The following is a 17,860-nucleotide window of genomic DNA, read 5'->3' as shown; positions in this document are numbered from 1 at the left end:
AAGTGGGGGTGAAATTTTTGTTTCGCTTCAACCCTAGAGTGTTGGGTATCGTTGGAAAGGTCTTTCAAAACTAATTGGGGAAACATTTTTTGATAAAGTGAATATATTCGGAGATAATCGCTCCGAAAGAAAAAAAAATGTGTCCCCCCCCCCCTCTAACTTTTGAACCATAGGTCCAAAAAATATGAAAAAAATCGTGGAAGTAGAGCTTAAGAAAGACATTAAATGAAAACTATAGCGGACATTATCAGTTTAGCTGTTTTTGTGTTATCGCAAAAAGTTTTCCCTTCATAGTAAAAATACTTATTTTAATTAGGTACTGATTATGCAAATTTGCCTATTTGTTTAACTCGGGTGAAAGGTACCGTTTCATCCCTTGGTTAACAATTAACTATAAGGCGACAATTAAGCTCAAGAAACCAGGTGGATAATCATGTGATACTCATGTTATATGTGGGTAATAAAGTCGGACACCAGCACAACTCATATCGTCATCTCACTAACATCCAGGCCTCGTATAGGTATGTAGTACATTTACATATCGCTTTCCAGTATCCGTAAAAGCATTAGCTCATTCGATAGGTTAATAAGTATGGTGAGCTTGACGACAAGGCCCTCAGGTCACTTTTGCAATAGTTCTGCCATAAGAGATTTTCCTCCTTTTAATTCCACACTTCATATTATCTTGGTTTGACTCTACTCTGGTATGGTAAGCCAACTTTGTCCGTAGAAAAAGGCGCGATATGCAAGATGTATATAGGAGATAGCTTGCTTGCCAGATTATAGCCATTAATTCGTTTTTTTTAACTTATCTTTTTATTAAAAGACGTAATCGCCACGAAGGTAGTAGCTTTTATTTGTTTGGCGTTTACATATCGTATAGGGAGCGTGCATGAACTGTAGGAGGCAGCACAGGAGACGTCAGATTTTTGGCGCGAGGCGTAAATTTGATGTTTACTGTTCCGATGTAGCCCACAAGATGGCAGAACCTACTATGCACATGAAAACACGTGACGTGTAAATGTATATGTTTATGGTACCGATTCAGGCCACGAGATGGCAGACCCTCCAACGCGCACGGTCCCTATAAAAGTATAGAACCGGAATCCCACATTATGCCCGACCTCCTAGTGTGTTTGTATCAAGCTTGTATTCTTTGCTCACTAGGCGTTTTTTTGTTAATATTCTTTATTTACTGAAGGTAGTATGGTTTACGATCATTGCCCGTCCCCAAGGATAGATAGAAAAAAAAAACATTATGTCAAATTGTCAATACTCGGAAATGGTGGAATTTGATTTGAGGTTATAATATAATAGGTTATTGTATACGACGTGAGCCGTGCTCTGCAGTTCGTGTTTTCTAAATACAATTCCCCAAAGGATATTTGTTAACCAATATGAGTACATCAAGAGGAAATGCAACGAGAAAAAGGCCTCAAAAACATCAAAACAAAACCGCATATAAAAATGACTTACACGATAAAACTAATAAAACTAAATTTTTGAATAATTTAGACGTAACAGGAGTGTGTAAACGTTGCAAAGATATAATTGACTGGAAAATCAAATATAAAAAATACAAACCATTAACTGCACCCAGAAAATGCGTGGAATGTGAGGAGAAAGCTATAAAATATGCATATCATATATTATGTACTAAATGCGCAACAAAAAGAAATGTATGTGCTAAATGCAACACTGCTGTTGAGGTAAGCTACGCATGCTTTTATAAAATATTTATAACATTAGAGATAGCTAAAATGAAGACGCGAAGAATAGTGAAGTAAGGGTTACTATTTGAGAATCATCGATGGAACTTGAATGTATTGAGACAGTTGCACCCTTACACTCAGAATGTGTTTTTTTTTTTTACTTTACAGGCTGATGAACCAGAAATTGAAAAAGCACCTAATGTTAATCTACAATTAATGTTGAAAGGAATACCTGAACGAAAACGTCGCACCATTATGCGGTAAGGAAATCTTAACCTATTGTGTATGTATACAGAAAGTTTATAAATATCAATGAAAGAACAATTGTCCAAGCAAAATCCTAATAAGTGGTTATTCCACCATTTATTGTTCTGTTTTACAATATAAACGACATAGTTTTTATTATTTCATGTGTCCAATAACTAGTTACACATTTTTTTCTGGTGTGTCAACAAGCATTTGCCAGTGTAAAATAATTGTAATTGCTTATTGCAAAAAAATATTTTGTACATGTGTATAATTTGTTACTTAATAATAGTGATTTACAAATGCCAAGTTTTCAAAATCCATTTGGTGATCAATTTCAAATTGTGCCAATAATCAATCCCGTACATACGGGACTGTCACCATATTTAAGTATTGCATCCCATTTTTTTTCCATCCCATTTTTGTCCCGTATTTCAATACCGCTGCAGAATACCTATATAAATGGTCACAATCATCTCTGTTTAACCACCTTGTTTCGTTACCTTTGTAAAGTTAAAGTTATGTGAATACATATTTGCACTCCCCTCCCCCTAAGGAAAAAGTTGCAATGCGAATATTTGAGCAAATATGGCAATGCATGTTGCTGGCATTATGCAAATCTGTGTGTTGTTGTCGTCCTACGGTACCCCATTGGTACAGATGGTTTTCGTGAGGCGTCGTCATCCACTCTTGTCCAGTGCCTCGCGGTCTGCAAAATATGCAAAGTGATATGTGGCTCAAATAACACATTCACTGCCAAGAACATGGTACTCTATATGTGTTGATTTTGTATTAGAAATGGGGCCTTTGGCACTGGAAGTGTAAATAATTACTACCAACTTTCTGATTTAAATCATGAGAAAACTGGACTAATCCCATCAAGACCTAGTTTCCTCTCGGAGTTGGTAAGTCAGTCGGCCTTGGCAGGCACTTTTGTTATTTATTTATAAGATTGCTGCGCCCTTGCAATATTATGTAATATGTTTGCAATAAATACTTTAGACTTTTGAAAACGAATTTTATTTTTATAAAGGCCAGTCCAGGCAGGATGAAAAACAATTGGCGTCAGACTTCAATTTAATCACCCTTCACATGTTTCCAAACGCATCACAAATTGGTATTCTTGCATCCGCACCTTCATGTTATCTGTAGCTATTAATATCAGTCATAATCTTGAAGTGAATGATCGGCAAGCCAAATTGGTTATTCCCACTGGTTACTACCAAGTTGTTACCACTGGTAAAAGGTGGGTTTTTTTCCCAGTAGTTACCACCAATATTTGTTTTTTTTTAATACCACGTCGGTGGCAAACAAGCATACGGCCCGCCTGATGGTAAGCAGTCACCGTAGCCTATGGACGCCTGCAACTCCAGAGGTGTTACATGCGCGTTGCCGACCCTTTAAAAACCTGTAGACTCCTTTTTTGAAGAACCCCATACTGTATACCCTCGGGAAAACCTCGGCAGGGAGCTCATTCCACAGCCGGAGCGTCCGCGGGAAGAAATTCCTCTTAAACCGCACAGTGCGACCATTTAGGCTCTAGGGTATGAGGATGAACACCCTGCCGACGGCGAGCGGTGCGGTGATAGAAAGTGGCCGTTGGCATCATGTCAAACAATTCTTCAGAGCACAGCCCATTGTGCAAGCGGTAGAACACACACAAGGAGGCAAAGTCTCTCCTTAGACTTATGGTTCAATGCCGCTTGTGAGTTTGGAATCGTCGATTCGTAAAGCACGCCTTTGGACTTAGTCGAAGGGTCCAAGCTAGCGTCCAGGTGTTCCTGCCCAAAGGTGACAGCAGTACTCCATGTGGGGTCTGACTTGCCATTTATACACGGTGCGCCATGAGGAAACCGAAAGATTTTGACAGGGTATTACTGATCACATTTAGAGACTAAAATGTCATATAAACTTGAATTTCGCCTAGTTTCAGAGTTAATACCAATGTAAAAAAAACATCTTCTTACCGCAACTTAGTGCAAAACGCCTTTTTGATCGCGATGATGCCATTATGGGGCGTAGTCTAAATATCCTTATTGATAGATGTCAAAAAGTGACAAGTAACCTTTGCAAGAACTAGTTTTTACAAAAAAAATCGTAAAAAATTATTTTCAGTGCCCTAACATTAACTTTTTATGTACAAATACGTTCAAAATTTAAAAAAAAAAATACCAGGGATCCCAATACTCCCTGACATGGTAAGAGCTGTGCCTTGGAACTGTGGGACCACAGTAAATGGGGTTTTCTTAGCGGTAAACGCGCAAACTTGTGTCTTGGTGGGGTTGAATCGGACTAAATTGTCCCGACCCCACACCGAAACTCTAGATAGAGTGCTCTCAATATCGGACAAGCTTTTCACGACTCTCCAGCACCTCAGAACGAGGGATGTTGGCACGGACTGTGTAATAGGCATCCCCAGTACTGTCGTCCGCATAACAATGAATGTTGCCGATAGACAACATGTCATTAATGTGCAGCAAAAACAGCGTTGGGGATAGCACAGAGCCATGTGGAACGCCAGTGTTAATGTACATGCTATCGGAGCAGCTACCGTCTACTACGGCAGGTATGCATCTGCCGGACAAAAAGCTAGCGATCCATTTGCACAGTCCTTCGGGAAGTCCATACATGATGGCAACTTCGACAGGAGACCCTGATGCCAGACCCGATCGAACGCCTTCGCTATATCCAGGCTAACTGCCAATGCCTCACCTTGACTCTCAATGGCCGAAGCCCAGCGGTGTGTGAGATACACTAGAAGATCACCAGTCGAACGACCGTGGCGAAAGCCATACTGGCGGTCGCTGATCAGATCGTGTTCTTTTAGGTATCTCAAAAGCTTTGCATTAATTATACGCTCCATGACCTTAGAGAGAAGGGAGGTAATAGCGATAGGCCTGTAATTCGATAGGTCCGATCAGCAGGTTAGCATTAAATACAAATAAAAAAAATCTAAATATACCTAGTTGGTTACTAAATTCTGTTACTGCAATAATCTTTATCTACATAAAATATACGAACGAAAGTTAAATAAACTATATATTAAAATGAAGTACACAAAATCAGAAATTACATATGACAATATCATTCAAAATGGCCTCCTCTGACCTTGACACAGACCCTCAAACGACGAGGCCAGTCATCAACAGCGGCACGCACGATTGTCATGTCTAATTCTGTCACTGTCTTAACTATGGCCCGCTTGAGGGAGTCAAGATTTGTGTGGGGTTTAGCACAGGCTTTCTCCTCAATAACCTGCCATATGGCATAATCCAGGGGGTTAAGGTCCGGGCTGAAGGACGGCCAGTCTTCGAGGGCAATAAAGTCAATTTTGTTCCTTCGAAACCAGGCTCGAGTTGTTTTTGCCTTATGTGCAGGAGCTGAGTCCGATTGAAAAACCCATGGCTGGTTTTGAAATAGGGTGTGTCTTAAGGGCTTCACTATTGGTTCGAGAACGGTTTCCTGGTAAACTTTGGCCCCAGTTTTCACACATTTTTCACAGAAATGAACCTGTGTTAGCCTTGAGTATGACACACCCAGCCAAATCATCACATAAGAGGGATGATGGCCTCGTTGCACTCTCGGAACAGCCGCAATCGCCTCTTGACTGTTTTTTGCATACACTCTGTCATTCTGGCGGTCACAACATTCTTCAATGGTATTTTTTTTTTCATTTGTAAATAGTATTTTTCGGTGGCCATTTTGTGCGTACCGTTTCAATAGCACGCGACTTCTCTCTAGCCTCATAATCTTTAATCATCCATGAAGCAAATGACTTTTTTATCTGCGGTAAGCGTGTAGTCCAAGGTCTTCATTGATAACTTTTTTTAGGGAGCTTCTCTTCACAGACATCTGTATTGCCAACAACTTTTGCTTCCGGACTGGATTTCTTGCAATTCTCGCCTTCACTACCTTTATTAGAGCTGGGGTCCGAACGGTGCGTGGTCTTCCAGACCCCTTGCGGTCATCGAAGCTCTGAGTACTATTGTATCTATTAATTGTGCGATAAACAAATTGTTTGTTGATTTTTAGGTTTTCAAGCAACTTCAAAATCATGTTTGGCGGGCGCCCACATTTGTGCAACGCAATTACTATGATACGATTCTCTTTTAGGCCTCAATTCATTATAGATACGACGAGATAAGCATTATGCGTGGTATATAATTATAGCTCACAAATCCACCACATTGTCTTTTTTTATTTTTTCGGTAGCATTTGTTTTGACGGAAACGAAGATGTTGCAAATCGAGTAACAGAACTTAGTAACCAACTACGAGGGTGAATTGAAAAGTTCTGAGCCTGACCTATAAATTAAAGTCTTATGGATGCATAACAATTTTATTTTTCTACATAGTCTCCTGAAAGATCACAACACTTTTGCCATCTTGATTCTAACTTTAGTATTCCTTGTAAAAAAAAGATTCTTCCAGGTCGTCAAAATATTCAGTTACGGCTTCTTGTACCTCGATACCCGTCTTGAATTTTCGTCCCGCTATGTGTTTTTTTAGATTCGGGAAAAGAAAATAGTCGGAAGGGGCCAAGTCCGGCGAATAAGGTGGATGCGGCAACAATTCAAACCCAGAATTATGTATTTGTGCGATTGATTTTGCCGCAGTATGGACAGGAGCGTTGTCTTGGTGGAACAAAACTTTCTTAGACAACATACCAGGCCTTTTCGTCTTAATTTCTTCACGTAAACGCTGTAAAAGTGAGCAATAATAGTCAGCATTTATAGTTTTGCCCTTTTCAAGGTAATCTATCATTATGATCCCTCTGCAGTCCCAAAAAACTGAAGCCATTACCTTCTTGGTGGACAAAATGGCCTTTGCTTTTTTAGGCGGTGGTGAACCTGGTCTTTTCCATTGCTTGGATTGTATTTTTGACTCCGGTGTATTGTGGTGGACCCAAGTTTTGTCCATAGTTACAAACTGGTTAGTAAAGTCTTGCGGATCACTTCTAAACAAGTCCAAACAATATTGCGACACAGTATGGCGGATGCGTTTATTTTCCGCTGAAAGCAGCCTCGGTACCCATCTGGCTGAGACCTTAGAAAATCCAAGATCGTTGGTGATTATGTTTTGCACTCGTTCATAAGATATCCCTATTGTGTCCGCTATCTCCGCGATCTTCAACCTCCTGTCGTTCATAACCATGTCTAATATTTTATGGACATTTTCATCTGTAGTGGCTGTTAACGGCCGGCCACTCCTAGGTTCATCTTGAACTGCTTCTCTGCCACAATTGAAATCCGCTGCCCATCTTTTTACAGTGGCATACGATGGAGCGGATTCCCCTAAAGTCTGGCACATATCTTCATAAATTTGTTTTGGCGTTAACCCTTTTTTTTGCAAGTACTTTATGACGGAACGATGTTCAATTTTATCCATTGCTAAGAAAATCGCGAACCTTCTTTACTAATTTGATCATAAATTTTACAAGAGTGACAGCAAAAAAACAAAAGACGGTGCATTATGATTAAAAAACATGTGTGTCTGACGTGCCAGTATTATTTTTTCTTTTTAATTTGGATATCGACCTTAGGCTCAGAACTTTTCAATTCACCCTCGTAGGTAGAGTGCTTTAATCAATAACTAATTAAAATTCGAATTAATTATAAGTTAATTAGTTATTAGTTTAATTATAAGTCGATTACTGTTTTAGTAAACCGCTTTATAAGTGATCAAAAATACTCGTGGGTCTTTGACTGATTTGTTTGTTCGTTCGTATAATTGTGACGTTATTTATTGAAACGGACCTTATTGTCGATGGCGCTTACGCCATTATTAGCGATGCTCCTATAGAAAAAACAACGCTGCGCTACGCTGTGCGGCGTAAGCGCCCTCGACAAAAGATCTAGGTTTCATAGATATCGTCACAATTAATTCAATTTACAACCAATAAAATAAATTTTAAACAACGTTAATTTCTCTTTAACTTTTAATTTTATGCACTTGCACCGGTTTTAATATTTTTGATCACTTTTAAAGCAGTGAACTGAAACACTAATCGACTTAAACCTATTTATTAAAGTACTCTTTATTTATACTTTACTATTTCTACTGTTTTTATTAATATTGAACTCTAACAAAATTTTGGTGGTAAGTACTGGGTACGCCAAATTGGCGTTTGCGTCCATACCACCTGATTTGATCGGAATGATCAGACAATATAATGAGATTATCGAAAACTTATTACCGTCTGGACTGGTGTTAATGCAACAAAGAGCTGATAAGAGAAGTATTAGGTGTTTCTGTGTCACAACTTTTGTGACAAATCTTTGGAATTGATTGTTTGGTATAATATATGTATACATATATTCGTTCCAGAGTATGGCTACATTGACTTCAATAAAATATTAGTATACATACTATGGTTTCACATAGATATTATTTAAGCTTAATACGCAAATCTACAGCGAACTTTTACTGCCGCGCTATGTCGCTCAATCGCATTATTACAGTATGGAGTATATGGACTTGAAATTGTCGTTTTTACTACGAGAATTTAAAAAAATGTATAGACTCAGACCAAGTTGGCAACGATTATGGTAGCCCAGACAGTGCAAGTGTTATTTTAAACGTCAAACTTCTATGAAATTATTACGTTTACTTAACACTTACACAGGCTGCCGACTTTTGGTCTGACTACAGTGTAGAGATAATTCCGCCATAGAAGAACAATCTTCCGCTAACAATAGCGGAGGGGGTTATTTTAATGTTAACAGGTTCCCCATGCAAACATAGTCCCCATTTTACTTTATTAATAACTCAAAAAAAACATACATGGTTAAAATACATATCAAATTGTGTAAAAATATTTTCCCTGCGTAATCCAGAGAGGAAAATAGTGACTATGTTTGTATAGAAAAACGGTCGCGTGCCGTCCACTTTCCTCTAATTCCTCTCAACTAACTATGCAGCTGACTAGGTATATATTGAATGCTTGTTCGGACGTTAGTAATTTAGTTGAGTAGCGAGTATTTCAATTACTAAACGTGTCTGAACACCAAGTGCCCAAATATTTTGTCAGTGATTCAGTCGAGTAGATTTTATTATTCTGTCTGGTGATTAATCAGATATAACGGAGCGCCCGAGATGCTCAAAAATATCTGAACACGCACTCTAGCTCCTTGACAATAGTGGCATGTTCAGATATTTGTGAGCATCTCGCCGCTCAGATATATCTGATGATGGCGACTGTGCCATGTGATATTTTTTTTCAATTGCAGTTATTTGTCTTTCAGAGCTATTAATAAAACACATGATGGAGACAGCAAAATCACACCTGAGATAATGTCGCAAGTTGAAGAAATGCTGAGAAACATGGATAATTTAAATTTGGATAATGACGATGATGATTTAGATGACTTTGGCGATTCGGACACTGACGATTCGAAGTCTGGAAATGACGAATAAGTCTAAACGGAACCATATTAAATAGTGTTTTATTTGATTAAATATTACAAATTAAAACCTTGTTGTATAATACATAATAAGCTAATTTCATTTACATAACTTAATATTCCACAATTAGATTAATTGAACAGAAAATTAACAAGATGTTACAAATGAATACACTGCGTTGTTACATTCGTTATTATTGTTACCAATGAGTGGGGAAGCTTAACTAAATATTATTGACAGTACATATGGTGTTACTTTACCGACTACTGCAATTATTAACACATTACGTGACTATATCGGAAATTTAAAGGGCCAAATGTACTGTAAAACGTTGTACGATACATGTGCGAATAGGTATCGTGTTTTAATTTATCGCCACTCGTTTCTAATTTCCTATTTTTCGCACTTGTGTAAGTCAGAATGGCGGGTGTACCTAAATAAAATTAAATGAAAACCATACCATATTTTTGTACCTAATTTGTACTATTTAGTACCTCCTTTAAAAAAAATTGTACCTCACGGTACTTAAAGTTATCACCAAAAAACAGGTCACCCGCCATCCTGACAGTCAGAATGGCGGGTGTACTTTATTACGCTATGTTTCGTGGCTATTGATAAATTCTATAAAAGTCAAATTTTTGTACCTTTTTTGTACCTTCATATTCAATTATAATATGAGTCATTTTATTTGTGCTTTCCAAGTTTTACTCATTTTATATTTTGCTTGCTATTACAATTTTGCAGGCGTTATAATTTTTCAAGTTATAAAAGTTAAGTTTTCAAGTTAAGTGGCCAAATAGTTCTGTATACCATACTAAATATATGGTGTACCGAACTATTTGGCTACTTTGGTTGCTACAAAGTATTTGACGCTGACTGTACAATTATTTTTATTACGCCAGGATTTAGTACCTTTAATGTTTAATCTGTTAAGTTCAAATAACTCAGAAAATCATGTCTTAAAAATGATTTTTCTTATGAAGATTTCTTTGAATTAGCGCCTAGCCTTTTTTAACCACTTAAAAATCAATCAACGAGGTACTAAATAGTACAAATTAGGTACAAAAATATGGTATGCTTTTCATTTGATTTTATTTAGGTACACCCGCCATTCTGACTCTCACGCACTTGTATCGTAATATAATAATGTATAGCAAGAAGACAAAAAAAAATCGTCTCAATAACAAAATGTCTGTGCGATAAGTCCAACGTAATAACATCCAGCATCCAGCTACAACATTGCTAATGTATTTTCCCAATTTACAAAAGATGATCCAGCAAGAATGGTGTATGAATTCCTAAAAGTTGTTTTCTTTACTATTGTACTCTTTATCTTTAATAAAGTAAGTGTATGACGAATAGGCCGTGCGTTGAGATAACTTCGAAGGCGGGGTAATTTCTAATACGGCAAATATCTACTAAACTAGATACACTTACAATGGAGCAACAGTAAGCAAGATGTCTTCGTGCCGTGGTAAGCGTTGCAGTGGCGTAAGTGTTGCGAGAGTATGAAGTACTTCTGGTTTTATAGATATTTACTATTTTTAAAATTATCGCGCTGTAGAAGTTACCCCAGTGCGTCATATGACGAGTGTAATAAAATGAACTCTATATGTAAAATGGGAGTTTTTAAAATAGTAACTTTTAATACGCCTTGCGATATTCAACATCAGGTTTCTAATGAATTCTGGTTTATAATCATATCGCCGTTATTGCACAATGTATTACAATAGGTATTATTGTTGCTTACCTTACAATCCTTGAAGCCATGTAGGATTTGAAGGCCATATAAGTATAAATATAAAATGCTACTTAAATATTAAATAAATGCCCAAAAATATAGAACAATGGTAGGTACATACATTGGTAACAGTTAGTTTGTCTGTGCTAGCAGAAATATTTCATACCGTAGCGCACACTATTAAAAGGGAAATATTGTTGTAATTAGTACCATAGTACAGAAATCAAATCTTAATTGCAACAATTTTTCCCCGTAATTAGTACGAGTATGAACTAGGGTATCACTATATTTATTAACACTTTGACCGCCAAAGAAAATCTATAACGCGCGTGGCTACATCCCATTTGCGTTTGGGCACAGATGGGAATTCACCAACATCATTAAGGTTTACAACGACGCGCCGCGCACGACAGGTTGTGGCGTTCAAGGGTAACCCTTACGAAACGTTTAGAAAATCAAAGACAAAACTCGAGAATGACTTGGAACCAAATAATATCCTGAATTTTAAAGAACACTTGACAAGATATCAGAATGATCAAATAAAAACAAAATAGTTATTGATGGTACATTAACAGAATTAATATTACGAATAATCGTATTAAATGTGTCGAAACCAGCCAACAGCGAGTGTAAAAAACCATAATAGATACAAAATCTTTAGTAAACATGATTAGGTTGCTGGCTAGCATAGGCTGCTTACCCTTTGAACGCTTTATGTCATAAACACACGCCAAGGTCCCGGACGCAAGGGAGTTAATGTAAACCTTATTCGAAAGTGTGAAGGCTTTGGCAGCGTCCGCCATGACACCTACGTGTCCTTGGCGCTGTGGGCACGACTAGCAACGACAACTTTAGGTGTTCTTGGCGTTCAAAAGGTTAATACGTCAAAATGCACACACTCTGCGTTGACTTCACTAACTGGTGGAGACTGTTTCTATATATCGAATTACTGTCGATGGGTAAAATAAAGTAAAACGCATTATTTCCGAACCAACTGCACTTCAGGCGTAACTGTAAATTCGATGTTATCAATCTATAATTACATTCAAACAGAGTAAATTAGATGACATATATACCTAGTCTAGTCATAAATTCTATTATAAAGTAAATAGCCTAGAGCCTATAATTAAAAATGCTTAGTAATTATTTAATATCAGCCATCACCTTAATTCTTGCTTTTTAAAGAAGAAGCGAAAAGGGCCTAATTTACGCACCATTTTTTTGTAGATATCCGACATTATTATTCTGAAAATTTTTATTCAGGTAACCAATTTTTTATTCGATTTCAATGAATTCTTTGTTTGGATGCAGATCTATGAAAGCGGCAAATATAGTTAACAAAGTGCTGCAAGACTGTCATGTGTGCTTTTGTGAGTAGACCAAGATAAAACCTAAATAAAGACCCCTAGTACAGTACCCCTAGTGTAACTTTGATCGACATCATAACGTGACGAACGCGTTTGCGTTAAGTCTCATTTTGTATAGGATTTTGAGTTTCCAAAACGTCCCGCTTGGCGCGCTCTTTCGAAATCCAATACAAAATGAGACTAAACGCAAACGCGTACGTCACGTTTGGAAATCGAATTTTATTACACTAGGGGTACAGATGTAGTAGTAGTTTCCCTATTGTACAGATAGCATCGCACACATTTAAGAGTAATTATTTTGATTAAAACTGTGAAAAACAACTTCCACCCACTTCCGCTTACTGGTTACCTGCGTGCGGCGACCGCTGCGCTCTTCATTATTTTTAGAGAAGGCAGAAACCAAAACTTATATCAGGGTTCTAGGGTGGATGGGACCTTATATTATATCTTGAAATGAAGTGACTCATATAATATCGATCGAACTTCACTTCAAGAAGTTAGTTTGATCATCAATTATATTTCGTCACTTCATTTTTCAGATATAATTTTATACTAACCATGTAGATGTTTAGAGATATAAGTTTTGGTTGAAATAAGACGAAAGCTTTGGCTGTCTGAGTGTCTGGTTTAAGTTAAGACGTTCCTCCTAACTAGTACATGGACGCCGGAACGTCCCAAAGAGAAAAAAAAACTTCTCAATGTATATGCCATGCCAATGACCGCAGGATTTTTATTTTATTTACTGTATGTTACGTATACACCGTACTAACATTAGAAATATATTATTAAAAAACATCATAGTGACGTTTGTATCTCAGCGGAGAGGAGATGTAATTGGGAAGAAGACCCTTGAGGACATCATAAAAGGTCTAAGGGAGAATGAAGACCGAATTCCGGAGTTTATGACGACGGGTGCCTCCAGCCTACCATCCTATACTCCGGATCATGTTGACGCTAGTTGAAGGAAATCGTGGCCCTAAAAACAAGATTAGCGGATGTCATTTCGAAGTTTGAAGCGGCCCAGGTCACTATAACCGAGTTACGTAACGAAGTCATCAGTTTGCGAAACAGTGCCCTTACTCGGTCGGCGGCGTCGAATTTCAAGTGCGATGACCGGCATGCCACGAGCGCCGAGTCGATCAGTTTGCGAGTCGCTGACACTGTCAAATGTGTCGCTGTCGCATCAGCAGTGTTGCCGCCCGCGAGCCTCCCGCGCGCGCGCCCTCCCCCCGCCTCCAAATCACGTCATCGTATTTACGCGGATGTCGTCGCCGGTCCGAAAGTTGCATCGAACCGGTTTAGTGTACTTGTAAAGGGTACTGAAGAGCGAGCGACTCCAAAGGAGAAGCTCCCTGTTGCTAGTGTGGATGAGGAGTTTACAGTGGTATCAAGAAAGAAGAAGGCGCGCACGGCGTCTCGTAAGACTCAGTGTGGTACCGCCGAACCGGCTAATTCTGGCTTGCGGATTGCTACACCGAGTAAGGCGCTGTACGTATCGCGCTTGCATTACACCGCCACGGCTGCTGAAGTACACCAGAAGACCGGATACACGCTGAGGGTGTTCCAGCTTCGATCGCGCCACTACGTGCATTTCAACTCGATTCAACGGAGCCACGCCGTAAATAAATAAAGTATTAAAAAATAATTTTATAGAATACAGGTCCGAGTGTAACAAAATACCGCATTGAGTTTTACCCTATTTACAACATCGTATTCTAGGATAAAAAAAAAAATCCTTTCATACCTTGAAGACGAAACTCCTACTCCCCAAACCTAAATAAAGGGTGTCCCGGAAGCAGGGCTCGGAACCGGTTTATTTTTAAATCCCGAAATAGCAAAATATTTTTAATTATTTTATACTCTTTACGTAGGACTGGATCATGTATTTAGGTAACAACTTCACATTATTAGATAGTCCCATTAAAAATGAAATAATAAACCAAAGAACGTAATAATACCGGTATTTTTTGTATGAAGAAAAAACCGGTTCCGAGCCTTGCCCGGAAGTAAAGAGACAACTTTCAAAGTCTTACTGGCTGAAAATTTTATTAAAACAAAAGTAAAGTTTTGGTGTCATTGCTTCTATGGTTTCATTGTCTGTCATTTCAAGCGGGAATTTCTTCTTCTTTTAAAATATGGCTTCCATCAAATCTATGATGATTTTGCCAATGTCAAGTTTCGTTGTAAGTTTTAAGTGTGCTCGTAGAGCATGACGTTGTTTGGTAGTTGCTTTTAGTAAAGAGATAGCTGGACTTTACTAAAAGCCACGATGGATTGCCGGATGTTGATTAAAACATGGTTAAACGGGTTTCAAGATTAGTTTTTCATTAACTGCACACTTCCACGATAGTTCACTGCATAATAAGCTATCAATACTACACTTTGAACAACATAAATGAGCAAAACACAAAAAAATATTCTCGAGACGTCTTCGCCATCTTGAATCTCAACGACAACCACCAAGCGGGAATTTCGTTATTGCTTATTCGTTTTTTCAAATTTAAGTATCGGAATATGAAGCACTTGATAATAGGGTTTTTCACAATTGCCTTTATTCTACGAGTCTCATATTAAAAAAGATATATTCAACACTTTCTTCAAGGAAGAGCTAGACAAACTAGTATATATAGAATAAAAAGACATTGTGAAGAAACGGTTGAGATTAGTTTTAAGAAGGTTCTGGGAAGAAATAGGACAATCACGCTACCTCGAATCATTAACCGAGTTAAATCGATTTTTAATAAGACTCCGTTAACGTCCGTCAGAGTGGCAGCGGATAAATTAAAAGTATCAAAGCTGTCTGTCGCTAGAATGAAAAAGGAACAATCTAGGTTTAAAAACATATATGAACCAAATTACTTCCAGACATATAAAGGACCAAGAGAAACGTGCAAAAAGAGAGACGAAAAGTTTATAAAAGTTAACTGGAAAAAGTACTCAGCGCTTATTGACGTTTGTTGAACCAATGTTCCGGCGAAACCCAATGATGTTCATGAAGGCAATATTTCCATACAACAATTCATTAATTTCCATTCAGTCATATAGATGTGACGTAGAACCAAAAAATTGTATCAAAACCCATTTTTTTGACAAAATTTTTTGTATGGCCAAAGGCGTGGCTTAGGGATTGTAAACCGGATTGATTTTCAATATCCTTAATCCGGTCGGATCCGGCCGGACCGGATCCGGTTTGGTATAGGGATATTAGAGTTAGTAAAATGACATATTTTTGTAGTTTTTTAGCGTAATACAAGAAATAAAGTATATTTTTTCAAACGTATCCCGAAACCAATAATTTGAAGTGAATAAATAACTGTTTAACAATCAATTAGAACTTAGTAGTAAGTGTTAAAATGTCAAGATATTAGAGTTAGTAAAATGACATATTTTTGTAGGTTTTTAGCGTAATACAAGAAATAAAGGATATTTTTTCAAACGTATTCCGAAACCAATAATTTGAAGTGAATAAATAACTGTTTAACAATCAATTAGAACTTAGTAGTAAGTGTTAAAATGTCAATCTCACTTTAAAAACAATTTTTTATATCTAAGTAATTTATTATATTTCACCATTCACAAAACTGCACTGCATTTTTCGTTTACAATTATAAATTTGATTAGTTTCCAAAGTCCGATGATGGAATGGGGGGGTGGGAATTGGAACTTCTTGGACGAACAAGTTTTCGAAACTGCAGGCCTACCGCGAACCACGTTCGACGTGTGGCCTCTCCGTCGCACTCGTAAATTTGTACGTAAGCGTAACAGGGAGGCAAAACGTCGAACGTGGTCCGCGGTAGGCCCTCTGTTCTTATATTTACTTATTTGCATCGCTGACATCCATTCTAGTAACAAAAAAAAAGATATTTTACTTTTAATCAAAATAAATTAAATGCGCTTCAATATTGTCTCGTTCTCATGTTTTTGTCTGAGAAAGTAGTTATATAGACTGTATGATTTAAAAGACGCAGTTGTTTTAAATTTCCAAATAAGTGTATTGGTAAAATAGGGAACAAAAAGGATGATTTAAGAAACGTTACATGGATCAAGTAAAGAATTGGATAACCGTAGAGTCGCATGTACCAGGCGTTGAAGGAAATTGCATAAGATTGGATGACATTGTAAAGACAAAAGATTATCTCTTAAATTTGAATAGAAAAGAATCTATATCTTATCATAATGCATAATCGGAGAAAACTGAAGTTCATCATATGTTCATTTACTTACACATATTTATGAGCCTAACTCTAGTTGGCAGAGTACTGCCGATTTATTACTGCCTTTTTGTTTAGTTTTGATTTCATATCACAACATTATGCCAAAATATTAACCTTCTCTTTAGCATAAATCACAAATGCCTTCCATGGCATCTTCATCCTTATATTACAGTATTTATGTAATCATCGTATCGTGCCACTATCATGAAAGAAGAAGAAATCCTCTTATGTTTCCAATCATGAATCTTACTAAATTTAAACTTTTTCATTCGTTCTTTGTTCTGTTCAACTTCAGTACCCCTAGTGTAACTTTTAATCGACATCATAACGTGACGAACGCGTTTGCGTTAAGTCTCATTTTGTATAGGATTTTGAGTTTCCAAAACGTCCCGCTTGGCGCGCTCTTTCGAAATCCAATACAAAATGAGACTAAACGCAAACGCGTACGTCACGTTTGGAAATGGAATTTATTTACACTAGGGGTACAGACCTTTCATCTGTTGCCTTTAGCTCATCCAAATCGCACAGCATATGCTGTGTTTAAGCATTTTTTTTATTTTACCGGATCCGGCCGCTCCTGAAAAGTACCGGATCCGGCCGGATTACCTGCTGCAAAATCGTGAAAAGCCGGTAAGGTGACGGGCCGCGAACAATTTAAGAAAAAATATTTTTAAGAGGTTGTGGGCGCAAAAGCGATATCAATCTAATAATTGAATTAATTTTCTTGCAACTTACAACCAAAATTATAACTTTTATCGTTTACCTGATAACTACATTTTATGAAAATAAATTTGTCTCTTTACTTCAGGGACATCCCATTATGAATTAAATTTCCAAGGCTATCGAGGCAATTTACTGAATGTCGGCAAGCCAATGATTGATCCTCTGGATATAAAAAAATGTTAAAAATAAGGCCTGCTCTACGCGATACATAAAAAATTGTTTGTTACAGAAAATGTTGAAAGCTATGGGGTCGCAATTCCTTACTGAGGGGGTGAAAAAGTCCTGCAAATTTTTGAGGCACTTCGCTGCTTCATTAGGCGAGTCCACACAGAGCGAGGATACACGCGAGGCAATTTCCTGAATGATCGCTCTGTGTGGACCCGCCTATTAAGAAGTACGTAAATACGCAATAGATGATAAAATTGAATAATCAGTACGTATTTAAAATTCGTGA

General features: G+C 37.6%; 1 protein-coding gene across 1 annotated transcript; it reads left to right on the top strand.

Moving 5' to 3' along the window:
* Positions 1 to 1,258: 1,258 nt before the first annotated feature.
* On the top strand, positions 1,259 to 9,453 carry LOC133521963 (uncharacterized protein C9orf85 homolog). The gene is made up of 3 exons (XM_061857117.1): positions 1,259 to 1,709; positions 1,881 to 1,972; positions 9,202 to 9,453. Exons 1-3 carry the CDS (start codon positions 1,398 to 1,400, stop codon positions 9,371 to 9,373), a joined length of 576 nt encoding a protein of 191 aa, XP_061713101.1. The 5' UTR covers positions 1,259 to 1,397; the 3' UTR covers positions 9,374 to 9,453.
* Positions 9,454 to 17,860: the final 8,407 nt, after the last annotated feature.

The sequence above is a fragment of the Cydia pomonella genome, chromosome 1, assembly GCF_033807575.1.
Source record: "Cydia pomonella isolate Wapato2018A chromosome 1, ilCydPomo1, whole genome shotgun sequence".
Classification (NCBI taxonomy): Eukaryota; Metazoa; Arthropoda; class Insecta; order Lepidoptera; family Tortricidae; genus Cydia; species Cydia pomonella.
Note: the sequence above shows the minus strand (reverse complement) of the source record. Positions and strands in the feature narration are given on the sequence as shown.

What these genes read in the sequence shown, in the direction of transcription:
- LOC133521963 (XM_061857117.1), top strand. Translation starts at nt 1,398, where the DNA reads ATGAGTACATCAAGAGGAAATGCAACGAGAAAAAGGCCTCAAAAACAT. An exon ending in AATGCAACACTGCTGTTGAG is followed by an intron (nt 1,710 to 1,880) that starts GTAAGCTACGCA and finishes TTTACTTTACAG; the next exon opens with GCTGATGAACCAGAAATTGA. An exon ending in AAACGTCGCACCATTATGCG is followed by an intron (nt 1,973 to 9,201) that starts GTAAGGAAATCT and finishes TTTGTCTTTCAG; the next exon opens with AGCTATTAATAAAACACATG.